This window comes from Mesoplodon bidens (assembly GCF_964165515.1).
Source record: "Mesoplodon bidens genome assembly, chromosome: 4".
Lineage (NCBI taxonomy): Eukaryota > Metazoa > Chordata > Mammalia > Artiodactyla > Ziphiidae > Mesoplodon > Mesoplodon bidens.
The window spans coordinates 112,732,127-112,747,699 of record NC_138160.1 but is presented as its reverse complement, the minus strand read 5'-3'; the positions used below and the strand labels follow the sequence as shown (position 1 = coordinate 112,747,699).

Sequence of the window (15,573 nt, the reverse complement as noted above, 5' to 3'; positions counted from 1 at the left end):
TAGTCCAGCAACTGCTGAACAGCTGTTAGTGGTGGTAGGAGGGAAGAAAGAGGCGACCTCCACAGCAGCCGGCTTCTCTCGGACAGGGTTCTGCCGCGGGCGGGATGTCACGTTGCCCACAGTTCACTCCACTTCCCAGGAGGGAGGCGATTCCATTTTCGGAAAAGTGCTGTCTCCTTAAGGATGCCGCTGTCCTGTGCAGCTGACTGACTTTTCCACTTGATGCAGCATGTCTGTAAATGTTCATGGAATTGCTGGCCATGTGTAATCTAGGACTAAGTTCTCATTCAGCAGTTTGGCTGTGTTTTATAACCCTGCTTACCAGCCACAGGCCAGGGAGGCTTGGCCGGCAATGACTTAAAATTTACAAATAGGGACTTCCCTGGTGGCGCAGTGGCTAAGAATCCACCTGCCCATGCAGGGGACACGGGTTCGAGCCCTGGTCCAGGAAGATCCCACATGCCGTGGAGCAACTAAGCCCATGCGCCACAACTACTGAGCCTGAGCTCTAGAGCCAGCGAGCCACAACTACTGACCCCACGTGCCACAACTACTGAAGCCGGCACGCCTAGAGCCCGTGCTCCGCAACAAGAGAAGCCACCGCAATGAGAAGCCAGTGCACCACAAGGAAAAGCAGCCCCTGCTCGTAGCAACTAGAGAAAGCTCGCGTGCAGTGATGAAGACCCAGTGCAGCCCAAAACAAACAATAAATAAATTTATTTAAAAAATATTTACGAATATACCTCGGTTTTATCAGCCTGGGTACTGCATAGACTGGTCTGTATCTTATACCATGAGTATATTCAGCTCTTCATTGTGCACCCATCTCATTTTTTCTAAAACATAATCTCTAACCTGATTTTAGCTCAGAGGCAGGAACATAAATACTTATAACAGTTAAGAACAAAAATATCCTAGCAAATTCTACCACCATTTGAGTGATTAATAAAACTTTCATTTATTTTCTAGCACCTGAAAACATCTCTAAACCTTTCAACTAAAGTATGTATAGATGAATGTGCAGACCAAAGTAAAGGCATCAAGATAATTATATTTAAAAATGAGTCAGGATTAAAGGCGATGTCCTCCTTTTTAAAAGCATATTGCAGTATTCCAAGTACATATCCTTACTCAGTTACCTGAGAGAACTAGGCAACTTAATAGTTCTGTGCTCTCTGGAATTTCATTGCCAATTGTGACTTTCTCTCACCCTCCAAATCAACATGCAGTAAATTATTCTAAGCACCTGGAAGTGGGAGAGGTGATGAGAATAGAGAGGGAGAGTAAACCGAATACCATAAGTTGCATACCAACAGATCTGTGTATCATCATGAATAATTAGTTAGCCTTTCCATGTCCCTTGGAAGTTTCAGCAAGCACCTAAGGAACACTTTAAGAATACTAATCTCTCTCAGAAAATGGGTGGTTTTGTTTTAAGATCATTCCTCAATCCCTCTTAGCCCTTCAGCTACATAACTAGTCCATTAACTTAAGCGCTTTTAAATAAATGCCAGGGAAAGGGAAAAGGAAAGCTACATAACCAAGTAAATCTGTATCTAATTAGGAGAAATTGGATAAATAGAGTGTTATCAGCTGTTTGACATACAGCTGATAAAATTACCTTCAGCTAGGCATCCTTGATGTCTGATTACAGAAGTGAACCTAGCCCACGCACACACCTAAAATTTATTTAAGAGACCAACAGAGGCTCTTCCTGGCTTTTAGGAAGAAGACTGGTATGGGGAAACGTGTTTCTTGCTAATTCTTCCAAGCCATGGCACTTCCCAGCAAATTCTTCCTTTGTTTTTGCTGCTTTGCCTGGCTCTGTTTTCCTCTTAGCCTTGGTTCTCAGGCTTCTAGGGGAGAAGCTCAGACTGCAGCTAGTGCTCCATTGGAAACTGAGGCTGAGCCTCGGTCCTCTCTGCAGCCTCTAGATGGGAGACACAGACCTGGCCTCCTTTCCCCTCTCTTTAAGGTTCTGTACGATGGGCAAACGGAGGCCCCCAGGCTGCAGCCAGATGACAGAGCTTTGCACTACATGAAGAGGCTCTATAAAGCATGTGCTACCAAGGAGGGGATCCCGAAGTCCAACAGAAGTCACCTCTACAACACTGTTCGGCTCTTCACCCCCTGTGCCCAGCACAAGCAGGCTCCTGGGGACCAGGTGACAGGTGTGTAGGAGCAGACTGGTTAATGGGTGGAGGGAAGAAGATAGACCTTTTGCATTTCAGTTACAGAAAGGATCTGGCCCTTGCTCCTTGACTCACATTTTACTTTGCACGATACTCAATATCAAATTCCAGACAAATCTGGTACTTGATCTTATTGTTTCTTCCTAATGCCCTCATGGGTTAAGCTGGGCTAATATGATAGAAGAGACTTAATGGCCCTAAAGGCTGGGAAAGTGCTGCTGGGGGTTAGCGTCTTGTCCAAGGTCACAAAATCAAGACTGGAAAAGAGGTATTTTGACTTCCAAGTTGCATATTCTTCTCATTCTACCAATTCTGGCCTGTATATGTGCCTAAAGAATCTCTTTCAGCTGTTGGTGTATTTTATGAAACAGGATATTTCCCCATGTTTGTTGCTTTCTGTGAGAGGAAAGCTTAAGTACCTATGTGGAACAGTAGATCCTTATAAGAACAAAGCATTAGTCAACAATCTTGTGTGTGTGAGAGAAGGGAGCAGCACTATTAAAAAACAGAATCTATATTCACTAGCTCATAACTTACAGAAAACCCTTCTAACTCAGCAGGTCCTTTGTGGCTATTTAAAACCTTTCCTCCTTCCTTGATGTCCTGTTTTGTTATAGTGGGTTTAGAGCCTCCATTTGTTATCGGTCTCAGGTGTTCCAAATTAACTTGGGCAATTATATTTTCTTTATTGATTCTGTCCATAAGGACTTGAATGTTTTCTTAACAAGCCTGGCAAGTGTCTTTATTATATTTTTCCCCTTAGAGACTCTTCAAGAGAAAAATACTGCTTTCTTAGCTTCCTCTATGTTTGAAGCAAATTATTAAGATTCTGAAACTTCAGAATGTAATGATTCCCCGTTTTAATTCACCAGAGCTGTTCTGAATTGCTGGTGATTAAGTATCCAGCTGTAAGTGCTGGGACTTAGTTATGGTACTGGTTACCTGCTTTTTTTTTTTTTTTATAACCCCCACCCCACCCCAACTTTTTTTTTGAGACTTGAGAAAGTGGGAAAAGAAAGGTGGAAGCACATTCTGAGGTGCTAATCCCTTGATCTGACTTTGCGTTGCTTTCGATTTGTATTGAGCATTACTGGTGGCTTGTTTTTCTCCTCAGGTACCCTTCCATCATCAGTGGACCTGCTGTTTAACCTGGATCGTGTTACCGCTGTTGAACATTTACTCAAGTCAGTCTTGCTATACACTTTCAACAACTCCGTTTCTTTTCCCTCTCCTGTTAAATGTGTGTGCAACCTGGTGATAAAAGAGCCAGAGTTTTCTAGCAAGACTCTCCCAAGAGTTCCATACTCATTTACCTTTCACTCACAGTTTGAACTTAGAAAGAAAGACAGATGGATTGAGATTGATGTGACGGCTCTCCTTCAGCCTCTAGTGGCCTCCAACAAGAGGAGTATTCGCATGTCTGTAAACGTTACGTGTGTGAAAGACCAGCTGCAGCATCCTTCAGCGCAGGACAGTCCACTTAACCTGACTCTTCTGGTAGCCCCCTCACTGCTTTTATATCTGAATGACACAAGTGCTCAGGCTTATCACAGGTGGTATTCCCTCCACTATAAAAAGAGGCCTTCACAGGGTCCTGACCAGAAGAGAGAGCTGTCTGCCTATCCCATGGGAGAAGAGGCTGCTGAGGGTGTAAGATCGTCCCGTCACCGGAGAGATCAGGAAACTGTCGGCTCTGAATTGAAGAAGCCTCCGGTTCCAGCTTCATTCAATCCGAGTGAATACTTCAAACAGTTTCTTTTTCCCCAAAATGAGTGTGAGCTCCATGACTTTAGACTCAGCTTTAGTCAGCTGAAGTGGGACAACTGGATTGTGGCTCCACACAAATACAACCCTCGATACTGTAAAGGGGACTGTCCCAGGGCGGTCGGACATCGATATGGCTCTCCGGTTCACACCATGGTGCAGAACATCATCCATGAGAAGCTCGATTCCGCAGTGCCGAGACCATCCTGTGTACCTGCCAAGTACAGCCCTTTGAGTGTTTTGGCAATTGAGCCTGATGGCTCAATCGCTTATAAGGAATATGAAGATATGATAGCCACTAAGTGCACCTGTCGTTAACATAGGCTCCTCTCAAGTAAAACCGTGAGTCTCCCGGCCAAAGTAAATGCCGTGCGCCTGTCTGTGCCTTTGGGAGAAAGTTTCATGTATCAAATCTCTAAATGTAATGCAGTGTGTTGTGTAAGGAGGAGCCTGTGTAGATTAGCACATTCTGTGGCATCTATCACTGTAAAGGGATAACAGCTGCCTTTCTCATTTCCAAATGTAAATGAAATGTACTTCTTTTGGAAAGCTTTAAAATTTTTTCCCCTGAGTGATTATTTTTTTTCTTTTGTAGGAGTCTTGTTTTTGATGTAAGAAAAAAGGCTGAATTAGCATAAATCTTGGATGGAACTGCAGCTCTAAATAGACAATTCAGATTGCTATAGTCTTATTTAATGGAACAATAAATTCCTGTGAGTGGCATAAATTTTCTGTGTATGTGGTTTTAATTAAAGATTTGCTTTTAAATGGTCATTTGAGAGGGAGAGGAAATGTGTCTAAAAGATAGTCTCAGCTCCACTTACTATCCCTTTTTCAGAGTGAGAGAGACTAACTTCTCTATATTCCTGACGAAGTGAGAGTCATTAGACTAGAGAGTATGCAATATAACCCATTTCTGTTGTATTAGTGATTGGTACTAACTCTGCTCCTTAGATGGCTTGTATAAATTGCTTGACTCATGTCAAACAATAACATTTGTCCCATTTATTTAAAGGAAATAGCCTTGCAAATTTTCCCAAGAAAATGCAGAGTTCAAGGTTTTTAAAACGTATTTTCTCCTTTATATATTTTAAAACTCTGACCCGTTGCAAGGAGGTCAAGAAGCGATTTTTCTTGGCTGCTTGGTTTGTTTTTGCTGCTTTCCCTCAGCTCCTATCACTCCACCCCGACAAGTTTTTTTTTCCAGGTGGATATAGCACTGTTAGCACTAAATTAAGCTGGCAGTGACTAGGTTATATTACAGAGTGGGCCTTGTTTGGATATGAGGGCTTTTATGTGGGTTTTCAGTAAACCTACCTTGAGAAAGCCCTGGAGGCGCAGAGTCCTGGCCGATGCAGTGATTTTTTTTTGTTTCAGAGTTTGTAAAACCCTCATCTACAAACCAAAAGTAACTCCAAGATGCAAGTACTTCTCATTCTTGTAAATGATTTTTGCTTGGTGCTTAGTGTCTAAAGAAGTCAGCTGGGATTTTGATAGGGATTGTGTTGAATCTATAGATTAGTTTGGGGTGTACTGCCATCTTAACGTTGTCTTCCAATCCACAGGTGTGAGAAGTTTTTCCATTTATTTAGATCTTTCATTTCTTTAGAGAATATTTTGTAGTTTTCAAGTATGTTTTGCACTTTACATTATTAAATTTATTTCTAAGTATTCTCTTTTGATGCTGTTGGCAATGAAATTGTTTTCTTAGCTTTATTTTTGAATTGTTTCCTGGTGCTCTTTTGCATACACCTTACAAACCTGCACACACTGTCCTAAATGCTCTATTTATCTGCTCATGATTTTTTTCCCTCCAGAAAAACGTTTTTTCCAAAAAACGGGACTGAAAAGTTTTAGGTGGCCTAGTTTCCAAATAACTTTGCCATCTTGTTGTATAACTTGAAGGAGTCATTACTCTTGGGTAAATGAATCTGCAAGTATAAGAGATAAATGGTGTTTCAGGGTTTTGTATCATTCTGTCATTCTTAGGAGTAAAAAAATATTTGGAATGGCCAGGGCACGAGTGATGGTGACAAGGTACAACTGAGCTTATTTAAAGGTAAATCTCCCTTAAATATGGCTGTTTTCAAATGGACCACATGAAATCTACATCAACTTTAAGGATTCCTCATAGTTCCCCAAATGCCCTAAACTGACTTTTTTTTCCCTTAAACAGGGGAATTTGTTTTGCTTTACTGTTGTTTTGGGGTGTTTTTTTTTTTCATGGCCTAGTTTTGTGGCTGAGTATGGAATATGGTCTGCAATCAGAGGCTTTGAAAAGAAGAAAATGGTGGGGTAGTTTTGGTGGAAGTTAAGTATTAGGGTCAATACCAAAATTAGGAGTAGTTAAATATATAGTTCATCCGTATAGGTAAGTTCTAAAATTGACTGACTTAAAACACTTTTGCACAGTGTTTTGATGCTATAGCTGAATAATGATAGCTTGAAAACCGTAAGCTTTACTTCCCCCATCCCTTTAGGCTTTATTTGTAAATCTAGTCTCTTTCATTCAGAGGACAGCGTTAATATGCAGGGCTTCTATATCTGCTGAATTTAAACTTCAAAGATTCTCTTCTACACAATCGAGGAGGATACACTAGTCTCCCAACTGCCTCCTCCGTATGAAACCTGTGTTTCTTCAGTTACTCTTATAAAAGCTGCCAATTTAGAAAATAAATGAGAAAGGACCATAATGATTTAGATCTGGAAATTCAAGGATGAGGCTTCATCTGCCTTAAATAGGTGCATTCAGCTTTGGTATTTAGTCCAGATGAGATACGAGGTCACCTAACTTGATGAGTGCCTTAGTGTACCAAGGAACAATGGGCCATGTCAGGAGCTGGGTTCTCCTTCAGCTCTGAGTTTCCTGCTCTTTATCGGTTTAAATCAACTCCTGTGTTACGCTGAATACTTTGTTTTACTAATCAGCTTCAGAAGCAGCAGCTGCTCGAGTTGGTTTAGAACTCAATTTAGACAGCCTGTGGGAAAAATTAAGTTGCTCTTTCACGAGGTAAAGGAGGAAGTATTCCTGACTATATAAGTGATAAAAGAAAAATGCTCAGACAGAAGAACTTGGTTTATATTAAAATTAAGTAGTTGATTTCAATTTGCAACTTTGGAGAGATTGTAACTTATAAAATGATAATTGAAATGAAATTAAAACACTTAAAATACTCTTTAGAATATTTAGAGGATGGTAAGTCCCCAAAACATTCCTTAAGTATAGAGATTGGCTGAATGGATTATGATAGAGTAGAAAAGTATGCTGTTTTATACATTAACTGTTCTCTAAATAGATGGAATAATAAACACAACCTGGAGATTTAGACACTTCATCCTTTACCAGAATTGACAAGCCAAGTAGGTTCTCTTCATGTGCTTAATTACTTCCTGATGGGGATGTCCTTCCCAAACCCCATTTATACTAGTCAATTTTTGGAAAGTGGCTTGATTTGTCAGTAAGACTAGGACTATTTCAATATCCATTTAAAGAACAGGATTTTATAGATGGCCTGACAGTAATTTCTTCGTTCTACCTTACTACGTAATACAACTTGTATGGAAGAATTAAGTAACTAGATAAATGTGGATAAGAGTCAGCTGTACATTTTGGACATCTTATTAAGAATAAGTGCTTTGTGAACAGTTCAGAGTCATTTACAGACCTGTCTGTGGTGCTGGTGTCTTTCCACATTGAAGTGCTGTGACAGGCAGTGTTGGGAGTTCATAGCCTGTGCCTGGATGTCATTTTGGCATTCTCAGAAATAATTAGCTCATTGAATAAATATTTATTGAACACTGACTATGGGCAGGTGCTGTGTGTGCTTAAGAACAGAGTCTGATGTCCTCAGCTCAGGGAAAAATATATCACCTACCAGAAATGGAGACTTCCTTTACTACCCTAAGTTCCATCAGTGAGCGTTCAGCACCACAGAACGTTCTGTGGAGGAATACATTTTGGGGTGGTACTACATAAGCAGGCTGAATGAATACTAAATTGTCTTACCTTTAGAATTTTTTTTTTTTTTTTTTTTTTTTGCGGTAGGCGGGCCTCTCACTGTTGTGGCCTCTCCCCTTGCAGAGCACAGGCTCCGGATGCGCAGGCTCAGCAGCCATGGCTCACGGGCCTAGCCGCCCTGCGGCATGTGGGATCTTCCCAGACCGGGGCACGAACCCGTGTCCCCTGCATCGGCAGGCGGACTCTCAACCACTGCGCCACCAGGGAAGCCCCAGAATTTTTTTTTTTTTTAACGGTACGCGGGCCTCTCACTTTTGTGGCCTCTCCCATTGCAGAACACAGGCTCCAGAGGCGCAGGCCCCGCGGCCATGGCTCACGGGCCCAGCCGCTCCATGGCATGTGGGATCCTCCCGGACCGGGACACGAACCCATGTCCCCTGCATGGGCAGGCAGACTCTCAACCACTGCGCCACTAGGGAAGCCCTAGAATTTTTTTTTTGCAGTACGCGGGCCTCTCACTGTTGTGGCCTCTCCCGCTGCGGAGCGCGTGACGCGCAGGCTCAGCGGCCATGGCTCACGGGCCCAGCCGCTCCGCGGCATGTGGGATCTTCCCAGACCGGGGCACGAACCCGTGTCCCCTGCATCAGCAGGCGGACTCTCAACCATTGCGCCACCAGGGAAGCTCCTAGAATTTTTTAATTAAACTTTTTAAAGATAATTATAGATTCACATGTTATTGTAAGAAATAATAGAGAGATCACATGTATCCTTTATCCAGTTCCCTCAATAACATCTTACAAAACTATAGCATACTGTCACAACTAGGATTTGACATTGATACACTAGGTTAGAATTTTTCACACGTTGAAACCTACTTGGGTCAAGGGAAATGTTGACCCTATCATCAATAAAGTTTTGATATCTCTGGGTGGAAATAATGGTTCAATATTTTTTTGTCTTACACCATTTCATCTCTACCTTTGAAATTTGAGGTTTTTTAAATTGAAGTATAGTTGATGTACAGTATTATGTAAGTTACAGGTGTACAATATAGGTTACAGTTTTTAAGTTATACTCCATTTCCAGTTACTATAAAATATTGGCTATATTCTGTGTTGTACAGTACATCCTTGTAGCTTATTTTATACATAATTGTTTGTACCTCTTAATCCCCTACCCCTATCTTGCCCCTCCCCACTTCCCTCTCCCCACTGGTAACCACTAGTTTATTCTCTATAACTGTGAGTCTGTTTCTTTTTTTTTTATTCACTAGTTTGTTGCATTTTTTGATTCCACATGTGAATGATATACAGTATTTGTCTTTGTCTGACTTATTTCACTTAGCATAATACCCTCCAAGTTCATCCATGTTATGGCAAATGGCAAAATTTCATTCTTTTTTATGACTGAGCAGTATTCCATTGTGTGTGTATATATATATGCGTGTGTGTATATATATATATATATATATATATATATATGCCACATTTTCTTTATCCACTCATCTGTTGATGCGCGCTTACTTTACTTTCTCGGCAATTGTAAATAATGCTGCTATGAACACTGGGGTGCATTTGTCTTTTCAAATTAGTGTTTTTGTTTCTTGTGGATATATACCCAGGAGCAGAATCATTGGGTCATATGGTAATTCTATGTTTAGTTTTTTTTAAAACCTCCATACTGTTTTCCGCAGTGGCTGCACCAGTTTGCATTCCCACCAACAGTGTATGAGGGTTCTCTTTTCTCCACATCCTCAACATTTATTATTTGTGTTCTTTTTGATGATAGCCATTCTGACAGGTGTGAGGTGATACCTCATTGTGGTTTTAATTTGCATTTCCCTGATGATTAGCGATGTTGAGCATCTTTTCATGTACCAGTTGGCCATCTGCATGTCCTCTTTTGAAAAATGTCTAGTCAAGTCTTCTGCCCATTTTTTAATTGAGTTTGTTTCTTTGAGTTGTATGAGCTGTTTATATGTTTTGGATATTAACCCCTTATTGGCCGTATCATTTGCAATTATTTTTTCCCATTCTATAGGTTGTCTTTTTATTTTCTCAATGATTTCCTTTGCTCTGCAGAAGCTTTTAAGTTTAATTAGGTCCCATTTGTTTATTTTTGCTTTTATTTCCTTTGCTTTAGGAGACAGATCCAAAAAGATATTGCAAAGATTTATGGCAAAGAGTCTTCTGCCTATGTTTGCCTCTCAGAATTTTATGGTATCTGGTCTTACATTTAGGTCTTTAATCCATTTTGAGTTTATTTTTGTATATGGTGTTAGAGAATGTTCTAATTTCATTCTTTTACATGTAGCTGTCCAGTTTTCCCAGCACCGCTTTTTGAGGAGACTGTTTTTTCTCCATTGTATATGCTTACCTCCTTTGTCATAGGTTAATTGACTACACATGTGTGGGTTCATTTATGGACTCTCTGTTCTGTTCCAAAGCTTTGATTACTCTAGCTTTGTAGTATAGTTTGAAGTCAAGAAGTGTGATTGCTCCAGCTCTGTTCTTCTTTATCAAGGTTGTATTGGCTATTCATGGTCTTTTGTGTTTCCACACAAATTTTAAAGTTATTTGTTCTAGTTCTGTGAAAAATGCCATTGGTAGTTTAATAGGGATTGCAGTAAATCTGTAGATTGCCTTGGGTAGTATGGTCATCTTAACAATATTAATTCTTCCAATCCAAGGACATGATACATATTTCCATCTGTTTATGTTGTCTTCAGTTTCTTTCATCTGTGTCTTACGGTTTTCTGAGTGCAGGTGTTTTACCTCCTTAGGTAAGTTTATTCCTAGATATTTTACTTTTTTTGATGCAATGGTAAATGGGATTGTTCCCTTAATTTCCTTTTCTGATCTTTCATTGCTAGTGTATAGGAATGCAAGGGATTTCTGTGCATTAATTTTGTGTCCTGCAACTTTACTGAATTCTTGGATGAGCTCTAGTAGTTTTCTGGTGGCATCTTTAGGATTTTATGTGTATTGTATGTTTACTTTCCATGTATAGTATGTATATTTTCTATGTATGTTATCTGCAAACAGTGACAGTTTTACTTCTTCCATCCCAATTTGGATTCTTTTTATTTCTTTTTCTTCTCTGATTGCTGTGGCTAGGACTTCCAAAACTATGTTCAATAAGAGTGGCAAGATTGGACATCCTTGTCTTGTTCCTGATCTTAGTGGAAATGCTTTCAGCTTTTCGCTGTTGAGAATGATGGTAGCTTTGGGTTTGTCATATATGGCCTTTATTATATTTTGAGGTATGTTTCTCTATACCTACTTTCTAGAGAGTTTTTTTTTATCATAAATGGATATTGAGTTTTGTCAAAAGCTTTTCCTGCATTTAATGAGATGATCATATGGGTTTTTTTAACAGCTTTATTGAGGTATAATTGCTTTACATTGTTGTGTTAGTTTCTGCTGTATAACAAAGTGAATCAGCTATATGCATACATATATCCCCATATCCCCTCCCTCTTGCATCTCCCTCCCATCCTCCCTATCCCACCCTTCTAGGTAGTCACAAAGCACCAAGCTGATCTCCCTGTGCTATGCAGCTGCTTCCTACTAGCTATCTATTTTACATTTGGTAGCGTATATATGTCAATGCCACTCTCTCACTTCATCTCAGCTTACCCTTCCCACTCCCTGTGTCCTCAAGTCCCTCGTCTACATCTGCATCTTTATTCCTGTCTGGCTCCTAGGTTCTTCAGAACCTTTTTTTTTTTAGATTCCATATATATGTGTTAGCATATGGTATTTGTTTCTCTCTTTCTGACTTACTTCACTCTGTATGACGGATTCTAGGTCCATCCACCTCACTACAAATAACTCAATTTCGTTTCTTTTTATGGCTGAGTAATATTCCATTGTATATATGTGCCACATCTTTATCCATTCATCTGTAGATGGACTTAGGTTCCTTCCATATCCTGGCTATTGTAAATAGAGCTGCAATGAACATTGTGGTACATGACTCTTTTTGAATTATAGTTTTCTCAGGGTACATGCCCAGTAGTAGGATTGCTGGGTCGTATGGTAGTTCAATTTTATTTTTTTAAGGAATCTCCATACTGTTCTCCATAGTGGCTGTATCAATTTACATTTCCACCAACAGCGCAAGAGGGTTCCCTTTTCTCCACACTCTCTCCAGCATTTTTTGTTTGTAGATTTTTTGATGATGGCCATTCTGACTGGTGTGAGGTGATACCTCATTGTAGTTTTGATTTTTAGATCTGTAGATCCCACTTGATCATGATGTATGATCCTTTTAACATATAGTTGGATTTGGTTTGCTAATACTTTGTTGAAGATTTTTGTATCTATATTCATTAGAAACTTGGAGACTTTTAAACTACAATTTTATTCAATATTTATTGGGCATATACTACATGTAAGGGACTCTTCTAGATGCTGATATGAGAGTGGTAAACAATATAGTCGTGGCACTTGATCTCATGGAGCATCTATTACAGTGGGGAAGAGACAGACGAAAACAATTAACACAAGTAGCCACATACAGGAACTTCTAGGCAGAGCAAATGGATGTGAGAAGAAACTTGTGTTCAAAGAACAGGAAGAACTGCGTGTGATTGCAAGTGGGAAAGGAGAAAGAATGGGTGGAAGGGCAAGTGGAGTGGGAGGAGATGAGGCTGAAGAAGCAGACAGACCAGATGATACAAGACCTTGTTGGCCAGCACAAGGGGATTGGATTTTTATGCTAGGTTCAATAGGAAGCTCTTAAGAGTGTTTAATTGGGGGCCTGAAATGGTTAGATTCATTTCTTTAAATATCATCTCAGTGTTCTATGTAGTGTTCTTTGGCAGAGATGAGTCTGAAGCAGAGAGAACTTCTGAGTTTTAGGGGGCTATTGTCATAGTCCAGGGGAGAGATTATGCTGCCTTGGAGTATGGCAGTGGAGATGGGGATGCAGAGATGTGAAAAAACTTGGAATTTATTTTTGTGGCTTCTCCGTTTGTTACTTAGCCTATTTCTCTAAGGTTGTAGGATGGCAACCTTCTACTAAGAGAAGACACTTAGGTTCTTATGGTGAAATGAGAGGATAAAACTTATCCCATTCCCTGGCTTCATATTCCCATCCACATGAGCTGCCTCTTAATTATAGTTTTTCTTTGTTCCATTTGTTCTTGCATTATTTCTTGAGTTTTGTTTTGTTTCTGTTTGTTTCAGTCTTTTTCTTTCTTTTTTTTTTTTTTTTGCTGGATGTGGGCCTCTCACTGTTGTGGCCTCTCCCGTTGCGGAGCACAGGCTCCGGACGCGCAGGCTCAGCGGCCATGGCTCACGGGCCCAGCCACTCTGCGGCATGTGGGATCTTCCCAGACCGGGGCACGAACCCGTGTCCCCTGCATCGGCAGGCAGACTCTCAACCACTGCGCCACCAGGGAATCCCTGTTTCAGTCTTTGCCTTTCATGTTGGAGGCTTTTCTCAAATGTTTTTTGTTGTCCATTTATAAGTGTAAGGCTTTAGAAAGCTGTTGGAAGCTCTGTATGAGAGGGTAGGATGTGTTAATTAATGGCTCTTTAGTTTGAGGCTCCTCTGTTTCTTTAAGTTTTTCCACAAAAGAATTATCCAGTCTTCTTGTGGGAGGAAGATGGGGCAAAGATGTACACTTAGCTGCTGGTGTTCTTAGAGCCCAGCAGTACAAAGGGCTATAAGATTTTACCTAATCCCTTTTTATCCCAATATTGCATCTCTTCCCCCAACCTCCACCATGCCTCTTTGCTTCAACTCTTCTGTATGGAGCATCTTTGATTCAACTCTTCCACAAAGTCAACCCCTAGTCTCCTGCTGGGTGGCGGGTGATCCCCTAGCTGCTTGGGGTGGGGGTGGGTCCAACTGTTCCATCTACAGACTCAGTCAATACCCACTTAGTTGTAGCTGGCACGGCTGCCTTCCATAGCACATGGCATCTTCATTTCCTGAGCTTCCCAGCATTCTCTGCTGTGACTCACCTAGCTTCTCAATGACATCCCCACCCCCTGCAGGTCTAGGTTTCTTTTTTAATTAGCTCTGCTCACTCTTCCAGACAGTTTTCATTCCAAAACTTTGTTCACACACCTGCTGTGCTGTCCTTACCTGTTCTTTGCCCTATGGGTATATTTGATAATCACTTCTAATGTTAGTGGGAGGGACTAGAGACCAGTGTATGTGCTCAGCTCCCCAAATGAAAAATGGGTACATCTTTAAGCAGCATGTAAAGTCCTTGTTCAAACCTCTGCTCAGAGCAAGTGGGTAAGAAAAAGTCTATTGCAAACTGTAATCCCTTTGTGACCTGAAAAGAACTTTCCACATGTCTCTATTTGATGGCTTCCATAAACTTCACCATCTAATCCTGGTCTAGTCAGTTTTGGTTAAGGGAAGTGGAAGTATGTCTAAAACAGGAGAACATCCAATATTTGGGATGCATACCATATTTAACATAAAAAAGTACTTCATTAGATACTATTGACTAGCAGGACTAGTATTAACTACCTGCCAATAAATAATCTGAAGTTTTGTCTAAATGTAGGAAAACTGAGTTCAACTGTACCTGTAGAAAAGGGAAAAACAAGCTTAAGAGTTTATTAAAGTCGAAATAAAGGTGAATGTGCCTAGCTTCCATTGCATCATTTGCTAGGAAAATTTGTACTTCAAACCTTGCAAATCATTGCATGATTGGAGAAGAAAGTAATCAGGATCATAAGTTTTCATTGTGTTCATACCCTTGACCATTACCAGTTTGTGAAATATTTGTAAAGGGCTAAGGCAGGGTTGTGGAGATTAAGGAATCTCGGGGATTTTCTGAGTTGATGTCACACATTGAGCACTTCCTGGAATTCATAGCTTCATCTTATCCAGCTCCTTCTCCATCAAAACTATAGGCAGATGAGGTAAAAAGAATCCCCAAGAGAGCAGTACTTGGTTTATTACTACTCATCAGATCATATTCCAGAGAGGACAGTAGGCACGCCCCAGGGAACAGAGCATGAGTTCTGGAACCACCCTGGCTGTAACTTCAGGCAAGTGAGTTAACCTCTGTGAACCCAGTTTCCTCATCTGTAAAATGGGGAAAAAAGAGTACCTATTTCATAGGGTTGTCGTGTGGATTAACTAAATTAATACATCTAAAGAGCTTAGAACAATGTCATGCAAATAGACTCTCACTAAGTGCTGCTTTTATTAATACCACCATAACTAAGATGCTCCGAAGCTGTGCTGTCCAATACAGTAGTCACTTGCTACGCGTGGCTATTGAGCATTTAAAATGTGGCTTATCAAAACTGAGGTGAGCTGTGAAGGTAAAATACACACCAGATCTCAAAGACTTAGTATGAAAAAATGTAAAACACCTAATTTTGTTATATTAGTTACATGTTGAATATATTTGGATATATTAAATATGTATATATATTTAATATATATTAACATTTATTTCACCTGTTTCTCTTTTACTTTTTAATGTGGCTATTAGATAACTTAAGACTACATTTGTGGCTCATTCTATGTCTCTTGGACTGCACAACAGCCTCTTCCTCATGTGATTTCACTCTAAACTCCACCCTGATATTGCCCCCACCCCAAGGTAGAGTTCCTGACACTCATAAAGTACACACATTATTCAGTCAACCCTCAGTATGGATGGCGTTCTGCACCTGG

General features: G+C 40.5%; 1 protein-coding gene across 1 annotated transcript; it reads left to right on the top strand.

Moving 5' to 3' along the window:
• Positions 1-1,774: 1,774 nt before the first annotated feature.
• Positions 1,775-4,274, top strand: GDF9 (growth differentiation factor 9; the record flags this gene model as incomplete). Its single annotated transcript, XM_081230602.1, has 2 exons — positions 1,775-2,171; positions 3,307-4,274. 2 exons carry the CDS (start codon positions 1,775-1,777, stop codon positions 4,272-4,274), a joined length of 1,365 nt encoding a protein of 454 aa, XP_081086728.1.
• Positions 4,275-15,573: the final 11,299 nt, after the last annotated feature.